This window comes from Idiotropiscis lumnitzeri, chromosome 20 (genome assembly GCF_059441095.1).
Source record: "Idiotropiscis lumnitzeri isolate Australia: NSW breed Sydney's pygmy pipehorse chromosome 20, RoL_Ilum_1.0, whole genome shotgun sequence".
Classification (NCBI taxonomy): domain Eukaryota; kingdom Metazoa; phylum Chordata; class Actinopteri; order Syngnathiformes; family Syngnathidae; genus Idiotropiscis; species Idiotropiscis lumnitzeri.
The window spans coordinates 7,024,109-7,035,692 of record NC_142410.1 but is presented as its reverse complement, the minus strand read 5'-3'; the positions used below and the strand labels follow the sequence as shown (position 1 = coordinate 7,035,692).

The 11,584-nt window shown below is 41.5% G+C and overlaps 2 protein-coding genes across 5 annotated transcripts in view; both read right to left on the bottom strand.

The window, feature by feature from the left end:
* Window positions 1-37: 37 nt before the first annotated feature.
* Window positions 38-8,578, bottom strand: LOC148317359 (putative protein MSS51 homolog, mitochondrial). 2 transcript variants are annotated; one of them, XM_088284892.1, is made up of 7 exons: window positions 8,438-8,578; window positions 7,630-7,799; window positions 7,331-7,480; window positions 5,187-5,311; window positions 4,548-5,114; window positions 718-811; window positions 38-326 (listed from the first exon to the last, which is right to left on the bottom strand). In XM_088284892.1, exons 2-7 carry the CDS (start codon window positions 7,785-7,787, stop codon window positions 128-130), a joined length of 1,293 nt encoding a protein of 430 aa, XP_088141018.1. In that variant the 5' UTR covers window positions 7,788-7,799; window positions 8,438-8,578; the 3' UTR covers window positions 38-127. The 2 variants fall into 2 exon arrangements, with proteins under 2 accessions (XP_088141018.1, XP_088141019.1); XM_088284893.1 differs by having other exon boundaries at window positions 7,630-7,795; window positions 8,438-8,472.
* A 493-nt stretch (window positions 8,579-9,071) lies between these two features.
* Window positions 9,072-11,584, bottom strand: part of capn15 (calpain 15) — a 29,510-nt gene continuing 26,997 nt past the window's right edge. For all 3 annotated transcript variants that reach the window (XM_088284471.1, XM_088284472.1, XM_088284470.1), the window contains exon 12: window positions 9,072-11,302. In XM_088284471.1, coding sequence (XP_088140597.1) covers window positions 11,125-11,302 — 178 coding nt within the window. In that variant the 3' untranslated portion in view covers window positions 9,072-11,124. The remainder of the gene's footprint in view (window positions 11,303-11,584) is intronic.

Genomic DNA, 11,584 nt, shown 5'->3' with positions numbered 1-11,584 from the left:
CATTTAAAGGAAGGAAAACGGAGGGGGGGGGGGGGGGGGGGGTTTGCATTAGGGCACTACTCGTAATATAAAGTTTTCAGTCTTTCCCCTGGAAAAGAAGATAACTCCCCAAGCATACAGTCATCCTTCAGTTGACCTCCTCTAAGTGCTCCCTTGGCATCAGTCCTTGGAAAGCGATGTAGTGCGAGTTACAGTACACTGCAGGTTTGTTGGGGCACGCCTGCACCTGCTCTGGTTTCTGCGATGTGAACGGATTAACCCCGCTTTCCCTGACGTCCATCTCCAACTCCAGCAGGATCTGCAGCGAGTACTTGAGCTCCATGTCGCTGTCGGAACAACAATTAAAGTTTTATATTGTTTATACTGGTGTGTAATTTATAACAGAATTTAAGGGTGGGGTGGTGTCATGCCGTTCAACTGGTGCAACGTTACGACAATTTGACATTTTCCTCTTCTCTGTCGGTATCCAAGCAATAAGGTGACTGGGCCTTGACGTTGCACTGGCAGTGAATGCCACTAGAGGGCAGCAGAGTTACTGTACTGTATCATGGGCCTGTATAATGTCAGCCTCTGCCACTGTATGAATAGTCATGTGTCTGCAGTCTTTTTTTAAGGACAAATTACAATTATTTGTCGTATCCGACTCCCGTGATACTGCGTTTCAAACAAATATATTTTGTAATTTGTCATAGCAACGTTCTGATCTAGATGACTGACCTGTATACTGTGAAATAGGAAGGGATGTTGTAGTCTCGGAGCAGCAGCAGGGTGGGGAGCCAACCCTCCACCAGACCCTGGTTGGCGTGGAAACCTGCAAAGGGATGACTAATTAGCTCATGAAGGAGAGGGTAAAAATAATCAATGTCAAAGAGTTCACACATCTGGCACCTGATTTCTGCACAAGATATTTTTGTGAGGATTATCCTCCTAAACAAATCTGTTGTTTTGGGGTTTATTTGCCATTTGCTACCTGGGCCTACAGTGGGGATTTAGCAGATTTAATCCAGCTCTTAATAGCACCACATTACCACGTTGCCAAATGTCAACGTCAGATAGCGGTGGATAATGGCAGACTGATTATCTGTGTTAAATCAAAATGAAACATTTGCACTAAAAGGAGCAGCACAATGAAATAAATTGCAGCATGGAAATCATAACGCGAAAACTGTACAAATCTTTACATTCAAATTTGATTATGTCCTTAAAGTATGTTTTTTCAAAAGTAGTTTGGTTCTGAAACAAGTATTAGAATTTGGGTTGTAAATGTAAGTTTGTGCTTCTGATCGTGTTTAGATGAGTAAAGGAAAGTCCATCACCTTTTTTTCCCAGCAGGTGCAAATCCACAGTGGCCTCCTGATACTTACGTGTTGACAAGCGAGAGCTAAAATCCGGCTTCGACCTGCCGGATAATCCGGCATCCTCACATTAGCCGCCAGTTGTCACTTTCGCCCTGACGCTGATTTATTCGACCGCGTGTCGTATGACTCGCTCTCCCTTCAACTGGGCCTCCGGTTAGATCCACCCTTGCCTATCTGTCCCCGCGCTGGCTTCGACGCCCCCTCCCTGATCAATAGGGTCTTACGTTTTTTGGCGGGTGCCAGCTGACATTGAGTGTACAAAACAAAACTATCCACGGTGCGGAAATATGAGCACAGTCAGCTGAACAAATTCATTTAAGCTTCAGCTGTTTCACCCTGCCCCAGGTTAGAGCTTCTCATCAAGATAAAAAAATTTAAACAAGGATTTAATGTTTGAACCCTCGGGGGAGAGAACGCGCACTCGCTGCATTTTGGCTATTAATTGCAATAATCGTGTGGCACTAATGAGAATTTGGCCTTTATGCAGGATAAAGATTTAGATTAGCCTCTAGGAATATCTCTTTGAGATTCTCTCATTGAATTAGGACTTGTTAAACAGGACAGTTGGGTGAGGTTTAGTACATAAAGTGACGCAGAAACGTGTTTTCCGAGTTCTGTATTTTGCAATGTGATATGTCATATCTGAGAGACATGAGTCAAGCCATATAATACAATTATGTTAATATGATTATGGAGAAAAAAAAATCCACCAATAGATGAATTTCTAAACAGAAAATGCTTCAACTAGCTTCATGCTAATACATAATGGAAAATTCCATAGATGTGCTAATTATTAGCATCGTTACGTGAGCTTTTTAAGCAATGGATATTTGAACAGAAAACTTAGAGCAACACATAGACAGACACAATCGCTTTACTCAGAGGCATATATTCTTTATCCTCTGAAAAAAATACTATCGTTGCATATTTTATTTTAATTTTGGGGCAGCATGGCTCATTGGTAGAGTGGCCGCTGCGGGCTCGATCCCCGGCCATTGTGACCATGTCGATGTATCCTTGAGCAAAATACGGAACCCCCCCCCAGTTGCTCCTGGTATGTCATCGTCAGGTTGATGTGACAGCAGTGTGAAGTGCTACGAGGGCCATTTCAATTTTTACTCCTTTTTTTGTTGTTGTTGAATTTCGGTTTGAATTTTATCTCCATATATTTCTTAGCACAGATAACTTTTGGGGTACCTCAAGGTTCTGTAATAGGCCCCAAATTATTCATATCATGAATGAATGATATATGCAATGTTTCTTGAAGACTTACAATACGTTTTATTTTCTGATGAGACGACTCTCTACTGTGCTGGCAATAATCACCATGAACAGCTACGAAATACCGTGAAAAGTGAACTGAATACATTGAAAAACTGGTTTGTTGTTTTTACCGAAGCTGATTGAATGAATCAATCAAATCAATCAATTCATCTGCTTTGTAAAGCGTCCTGGTGCCCTCCAACCGTGAGCCGATACACAGCCAGCCTCTCTCGAGGTAGTTCACTCGTATATTTAGCCCACGGCGACAAGTGAGCCGCTGAGGGTGGAGGTCATGGGTGCGGCCGGGTCGGGCTTTAACTGCTGCTTGGTGGGTTAAAGGGTTGCACATCGGATTTGTGATGCGATTTCATATAGGAGGTGTCAGCATATAGTGCCACTTTTATGAGCTGGCGTTCATTGCGCTATATTTTTCCGAGCCTTCATTTATATATTTAGTAATAACAGATGATTAAATAAGTGTGTATGACATCACTTTAGACTCCTTCTTGTACGTTTTGTGTTTGAATTGTTAATTATTTGTCTATATTGTTATATATATTATTATATAAAAATGAGACACTTTGAATTATGAATCATCAAGGAAGAAGTGCCCCTGCGTGAATAAGAGCGAGGGGGAGCACATCCCCACACTTTCAAGAGGTCAGCTAGCGGCCATTATGCTGCCAGCCAGTAAAAGTGTATTCCCAGCTGCTCCCATTAATCGCCAACAATCTCCAATAAAAGCCAAGGGGCTAATGAATAGAGCGGTTCTTGCGAGTTAAACATCTAATTTGCTGTGTTCTCTGAAAGATGGGAGGATAATTGGAAAGAAGATTTTGTTTTTTGGACCTCTTCTATTTTTACCCAAGGTGAAATTTTCCTTTGATTGTTTTCAAGCGAGCAAGTACAGTGGCGCCTTGATTTGGAAAAATAATTTCATTGTGATTTTTGTTCTCCTCTCAATATTCCTATTGCGATTTAATGTGAGATTATTTTTTTTCAAGGGCCTCTCCCTTTTTATATTTTTTAAACAAACACAAGCAACAAATAAACCTGTATTGTACTTCAATTAAAATTGTTGACATATATCCACTTTGACTTGTCGTATTTTACGACAACTTGGCAAAATTCCACCAAACACATGTGGCGTAAAAATATGTCAGTAAATCATAAATCAGATGAAAAGAATAACCCCCAAAAATATGTGGCTATATCAGTTTAACATTTCAAGTTTCATGAAGCCACAATATGTAAGTACGTAATTTATTGTCAAACGACGTGTAAAATTGTGAGAGTATGTAAATAGTTTGTGTATTTTTAATCATGTTTTTTATACACTATTTGTATCAATGATAATTACACACACACTCACAGACACGCACATCATTGCTTCAGCACACATGCGCACACCCACACGCTTGTTTTAAGTTTCACTTTCCATAGGTTTCGTTTTTCTCTGAATAAAGTCCAGAGGGATGGGCGAAGGAGTCAGTGAGAGTGCGGGAGAGTGAACTGGCAAGACGTCTACTTCACTTCCTGGCTTCTCCTCCCATCGCGATGGAGAAAAGACAAAACCTTCCCTGGTTATTCCTCTGGTTCTCTGCATTTAATTCAGTCTAATGAAGGCGTCAGGACCTTTTAAACCTGACAAAAATGTTAAGACAGAATGTGTATTTAAATCAACTACATATCTTATATTTCTGATAGCTTAATGGTAAATGGTATCTTTGCTTGGGTGCGCTCAACCCTTTAACAAATGTGCACATATTCTTTATCCTCTGCAAAGAATGACTCATATTAGTGCCGTACTGATGAGTTGAGAAAGGAGTTGCGATTTCCAAACAAACTGTTTTTATCGGTCTGTCTTATACTACCACCGGGTGGCTAAGGCCAAACAGTTGAATTATTATTTTTTTTTTAACCTACCTGGATGAAATCCAACCACCAGGTCTGGTTTGGCAGCTTCCTCCTTCTCGATGACGTCCTCCCAGAACTGATGGTAGAGGCCCTTGTATGCGCTGATGTAAACCCTTTTCTTGGGCCCAAAGGCTGTGAGAGGGGGCCGCATGATAGGACCCGGCACCACCTCTGGTCCCACCATGACCACCTCCATGCCCTGGTGCCCCGGGAACATGTTGTTAAGCTCGTCATAGTCGGTCACCCGGGCCCCCATGGTCTCATTATGGGATGCCCCTGCTATGTGGATGGTAAGCGGTTTAGCGTGAGGGTTTAGCTTGTAGCGCCGCAGGGCCGAGCCCACTGTGAGGACGCGGGAGAGGAACTCGCTCTGAACGCGCCACACAGACTGCCGCAGGTCGCCGTCGTCCGGCCGGGCCCTGTTGGCGTTCCGCCACAGGGCGTCCATATTGCCGCAGGTCAGGATGGCGCCCAGACGTGCCGTGAGGTGGTCCTCCTGCAGGGCGAGCCAGTCCTGCCAGGTGTTTATTTCAGCAGCTGACTTGGACCACTTCTCGGAAGGAAGTGGAAGGTCTCCTGTGAGGGGGGGAAGTACTTAATTTTTTTATGCTGTCTCATTGGTGTGATTTTTCTATCAAGTGGTTTCACCTGTGAACGTCAGCCACTCCACCAGCCTGTCGATGGCTACCAGACGCAAGGTCTTGCAGAACTTTTTATGCCGAGGCCAGTTCTTGACTTGACAATCCTTAGAGCAGTAGTAGACGTTTAAACACCTATCGCAGTCAGGTGGGACACAAGAAACAGAAACATAATATTAATAATAATTAGTCTATCAAATATGTATTAAATTCATAATAAATAAACAATTCCATTAATTTTTCATACTTTGTAGAAATCTTACCAATTTTTAATTTTTTATTTATTTATTTTTTTTACCTTTTACCTTGCCAATGTTAAAAATAAAATCTGTCCCTGCGTGAATAAATCCATGCCTTGATTAGAACTTTTGCTCAAAATAAATGCAAAACAATACGCTGGAATCTGGTGGTGAACCGAGCCATGTCATAAAATCCCACATGGATGCTTTGCATGACATGCGCGACATAGAGTGCAAGATGCATAAAGCTAACAGCAGGCCACCGACGCGAAGGTTTTGTTTGTGTCAGGAAATAAACTTTGTCCTTGACACAAAATAAATACCGCCGTGATGTAATGAGTTGCTCTGACAGAGGGATTAGATTATTTTTACATCCTTGAAAATTTACTAGCATACTAAAATCAATCAATCAAAAAAAAAAAAACATTCATTCGTGTGACTCAAAACAAGCTTCGGTTATAAATGTGCAGGCAAATAGAGGTCGAAAAGTCAGAAATTATGACATGTTGCAGTGACGGACAAGGAGGTTTTATTGCATGTTGGCGAATCAGCATTAAACATCAGCTGCTTCCAATAATGACCATGGAGAGCGGCGGAAGCAGCTGAGAATTTTTAGTGCGTTCGTGTACGTGTATGTGTGTGTGTGTGTGAGTAAGAGTTGTGGGCTCTTGGGGGGGGGGGGTTACGTGCTAGTCTAAAGACCAATACAGTTGGGAGAGCTTTTCTAATTAGCAACAGGAGTTGAATTCCCAACAGGGAAAAACACACAAAGGTAAACGGCTGAAAAAACAAGCGGTGCGTGTACATTAAAGCAACCCTCCTCACTTGCGGTGCTTTAGAACCAAGCCCCGATGGCTCTGTAAAAATGTTTAGAACTGACTTTATAGTAATTACCAAACTATTCCCAAAACATTTCACCTAAATTTCAAACTAATTTTACAACGGAAAGCGGCCTGGATAGTCCACCACTCCAAACGAGCTCATTAGGGACTAATAAGTATAACTCAAAAAGGGCACATTAGCATTTATGCTAACAAAAAAGAAAAACGTTCTGGTTGGAATAGTATTAAGAAAGGTCAGCAAAAAACGTTATTAGGCATTATTATGTGCAAAAATAAAAATGTTTATATGAGGAGTACACACACTTGGAAAAGTAACATTCACATTGATGCTAACGCTAACGTGACAGGAGAGGTTTCCTGGCTGGTCCACCCTCATTATCAGACACTAAAAATGGTGATTAGGGATTAGTATATACTTATTATCTTCTTGCTGTACAATAAACTTTGTTTGAGAAATACGCACACCTCTGAAAAGTAACGCTAGCATTGGTGGTTGGGCTAACACGAGAGGTGTCCTGCCATTATAATAAGCCAGTGAAGTACTGCTGGTGATCCGGGCTTGCTTACGATATCTAGACTAGGACCGGTATTCAAATTTATCATCATAATGAATCTGAGGCTGTCATATTATCGCATTACCTTGCTTTAAATCGATGACATAAAAAGTAGGCTGCAAAGTATATTACGGAATGCTTTGACACAAGAGACATCCGTAAGTGTGTTTTATGGTCTGTCGAATTCCATGGGGTTGATTCACACTCAGAAGGTCTTAGTTATATATACACCTGGACAACGTCCACATTTTCTCAACCGTGGTGCCAAAGTCGAAGAATACCGATGCGAAACTTTGGTATTAGAAATGGAAAGTTCAGCACCTGATGTCAGTCACTAGGCCACGCCCCTTAAAGGCACACCATAGATACCAGGTACTTAATTACGTTTATTATAGCAGTTCATTTATTTACATTCTATATGTTTTATTACATTTTTATACAATGCATGTTATTTTCCTTTTAAAATGCATTAATTGATTTTATTTTTATTAATTAATTTGTATTGAGTATCTGACTCACTTGAAACAACGCTTCAGCGTGTTTCCCTCGCCGATATGTTCTGGAAGTTTGTTGCAACCTGTGCAGAATTTAAAGGTCTCCTCCATCTTCTGGAACATTTCCTTATAGTTGCGGAAGGCAATTCCTGTCTTTTTTCCCTCCAGGGCAGCCCTAAGCGTTCAATCAAAATTGATTGCATATGTCAGCATTGTATATAATAAATTTGAAAATAATTTAATATATTATATTATATAATTAATTAAAAATAAAATTAAAAAAATAGGTGGGGGCGGGATGTTGAATGGGTTGGAAATGTCTACCTGTACTGCCCATAGTCATTCAAGTTGAGCTTGTTCAGGATCACCTTGGAGAGACCCGGGACGTTGGAGTCCAGCGAGTAGAAGCCGGACTGGTCCGAAAAGACGCTACCGGTGCCTGGCGTGCAAGACTGCGGGTGTGCCGGGGTCTGGGATGCCATGATTGGAACTTCCTTCCGCACAGAAAAATGGAGAAATATTTTGAATAATAAAATAATAAATGATGAAATAATGAGCATCATCATCATATTTCATGTCATATATGTTTAAAAAATAAATAAAATCCGTGAGTCACAATTTATAATAATAATCAAGCATTCCCAGGAAAAATAATGATGTCCTTCAAAAAAATTGTTGTCTTTATATTATTCGGATTGATTTAATAATTATAATAATCAACACAAAAATAATAATATTGTAATTATTGCATTATATATATATATATATATATAATGCAATAATTACAATATTATTATTTTTGTGTTGATTATTATAATATATATATATATATATAGGAATTATTGCATTATATATTCAACATCTTTCTACAGTCACACACCATCTCTAGCTGATCATTAAAATTAACTACTTCCTCTCTCAGTTTAATGCACATTTTCAGTTAGTGGGAACACAGAGGCACACTTTTGCCCTCAGAATTTGCACATAAAACACCGTCACGACTCATCTAATTAAGATGCGCCATATCAACAGACAAGCAGTCCTTGCACTATTTAACCCGAGTCTTATCACATTTTCAGCTGTGCAGTCGGAGATACGTCAAAGGACCAGAGTAAGATTTGAGCCGCCGTACCTCTTGGTTGCAGCCAATTTCTTGTGAAGGTCTTGTTTTCTCTTCTTTAGTTCAGGAGTGATTGACAGCTCCTCGTGCGGGGTGTCTTCCACTCATGTACCCCTCGAGGGTCTAAAGTGGGAGCGCAGACGATGTGGGGAGGGAGAGAGGGCTTGGGGAGAGGGGAAAGCGGGAGGGAACATCTTTCAAAAGACAGAACAAAAAGGGCGAGTTTTTTTGTTGTTGGTTTTTTTTTCCATTCTACATCACAACATGTACATAAATGTTCTTATAGCAGCTTGGTGGCAAGGAACTATAATGAAGTGCGTTAAGAAGCTACATGTGAGGCTTTGCCGCCATCTTGATACTGAGGAAATATGCTGAAGTGAATCGGGGGTCTTCATGTCGTGCTCTTTTCCCATCTTAATGGACGGCCGCTACTGTAGGTTGAAACGAGTTGAGGAATTTGTGTAGTGGTTTGTTGCCAAGGAACTATGTTGAAATTAAATTGAGGCGCTTCTAACAGTGCTTTACCGCCGTCTTGTGGAATCTTGGTGTCAAGGAGTGAGTCGAAGTGCTTCATGAAGTGCTTTGCCAATCAACCAACCAGACTTTAATACAACAAAAACTATTGTGATTAATTTAAAAAAAGAAATTTTATTTGGTCCACTGGAACCTGAGATAGAAATATTAAAACATACATATTTATACACATATATTCACACCCCTACCCGCCAAAAGGATTGATAAAGTATTATATCACATTTGTCAGCATTAGGCTCCTGTTTGTTGGTTTAACTACTCATTTAAAAGTTTAGTTTACTTTTTCTTTTTTAATTTCAAAACACAACACGACTCGTGTGTTAAGCGTTTGCACCTGTACATTTTTCAAAGGACGGCGTGATGTCTCTAGCTGTAGCCTCCTCGAACTAGCAGCAGGGGGCGCCACTGAAACATGGATAAAGACGCGGGGAGAGGACTGGGGGACACCAGCAAGAGCCCAAGTGACAATAAAACAAAAAAAAAGTGATTCGTTGTGACCTCACACCAATACATTCTTTCTCAGTGACAAATCATTCGACAACAAGCCTGATCCAAATAAATTAAATTGCACAGCTGCTCAGTGCAAATATCTAAAAGTGGTCATTGTACATGTTTCTTTGAGGGTGTGGGGGGGGCATATTTACAGCTGCTTTATATTGCAGAAACATTTACAAGATGTTTTAAAAGATAAAATCACGGCTGGAAGAAAATGGCTAAAATGTAAAACGCCTTATCTGTGTGTGTCATTTGCATTCAAACTAGCCCAGTCAACAAGTCCGCTGCTTTGTGGCTTTCAAGTGCAAATTTTGATGATTGAAATATTCAAATTAAAAAGCTGTGATGGGGCAATTTTGCAGGATATCTGCCTGGATTCTCACGCTTTGGTAAACAAAGGCTGCCAATGTAAACTTCAACGCCTCCCCCTCTCTAGAGACTCGCTGACGTCAGCTGGCTGGCTGTCCAAACAGCTGCTCTGGGACTTCATTCAAACACTCAAAAAGTGTCAAAATGAGACTAGTAGACAAATATCGGGGTGACCTTCCGAGGGGAAGACGCAGAATTAATTCACTTCAGTTAGAGCGAGAGTGAGTTGTGCACATCCGGGCAGTTGGGAATTAAACTAAGTGCGGAAGAAGAAAGAGAATCCTGTCGCCTTTAGCGTTTAGACTGCACCAATCGGGAGAGGAGTGAATTAATTAAGGAAGGAGCAGTACAAAAGTATTGAGAAAAACCTCATATTCACTCAAATCAATCTGGAGTTTGGATTTAGATGAAACGGTCCGGTGCATGAACGACATTTCCAACCAAAAATGTGAAAAAGGTGTTTCCAGTTCGGTGTCCCAATACTTTAGTAGTAATGGTGCTACTGGCTATGGAGTGATAGCGCCTGAAGATGTCGTACCAGCAATCCCTTACGGGAAATAAATCCACCATGGATCAATCAGTTAAAATGTGGTACAGTGCACCACTGCGAATTGAAAATCTGCCCTGTAATTGACACCAACCCTAAAAATCATGTACGTTCTTTCTTTTTAGAGGAGGCTATAGCCTGACTAAATGAAGATTAAATTCATGAAGAAGCGAATAATCGGCGGGGGTTCACTCTATCCCGGTGCAAATGACACACGTTTGGTCCTGAGTTAGAGACACAGAGTGTGAACTTTTCTAAGACATTTTGAACATGCACCACAAAACTATTCGGATGAAACGTGTAAGACAGATACTGTACCTGCATGGTCAAAAGGAAAAAAATAATTAAAAAAACAAAAACAAAGGTAGGTTTGGCTCAATAGGTACCATATTGTCGGTGGGGTGGGATACAGTAAATGTCCCCCAGCCCTCCCCTTGGTTGTTTCACCGAGTGGGCGGAAAGTGGAGGGAAGAAGTCTTGTAAATGGCTCAGTAGTTACAGCACTGGGAATCCACATACAGCGCTTGTACCGCACGCATTTTGACACTTGAAAGTGGTCCATTGGGTTTGAGAGCTGAGCGAGTCCGCCCTCGTTCATCCTGAGGGGCCAGAAGAAAGCTTCAGTGTTGATGGATACATTCAGATGCGCGTTATTCCACATCTTTGTCCGTGTTCTTGGTGTTGCGCGTGCCACTCGCTCAGCGTTCCAGTGGTCTGACCGTTCATTGGAGAAGCGCGCCACGTTGGACGGCGGTCATAGCGGCCGGGGGCGGTGCAGGCCGTCGATGTCCGGGGTGAGCTGGGGGCTGTGGGTGGCTTTGGTGGGCGTCCAGTCGCCCAGGGAGGCCTGGGCGGCTTTTCGGTGAGCCAGCCGGTGCGTGATGGAGAAGCCGGCGTTTCCTTCCAGCTGGGAGAGCACCACCAGAACTTGCCTGCAGGGGGAGACAGAGAGAAACCCAGAGAGGCGAGATGATTAAATTTTAGTAGGCTGAATTGAAGGAAATGTAAAAATAATATATATCTATACTGTACATATTGAAAAAAGCATTTATACATCCATCTATTTTCTATAGCGATGACTTTAAGTGAGAGGCGGGGTACACCCTGGACTCGTTGTAAGCCTAATTATTGTCTTTGTGAAGGTAGAATTCAGGTAACAGACCTGAAGTTCGAGTGAGTGATTATGAAAAAAAAAGAGATCTGTAAGAGAAGCA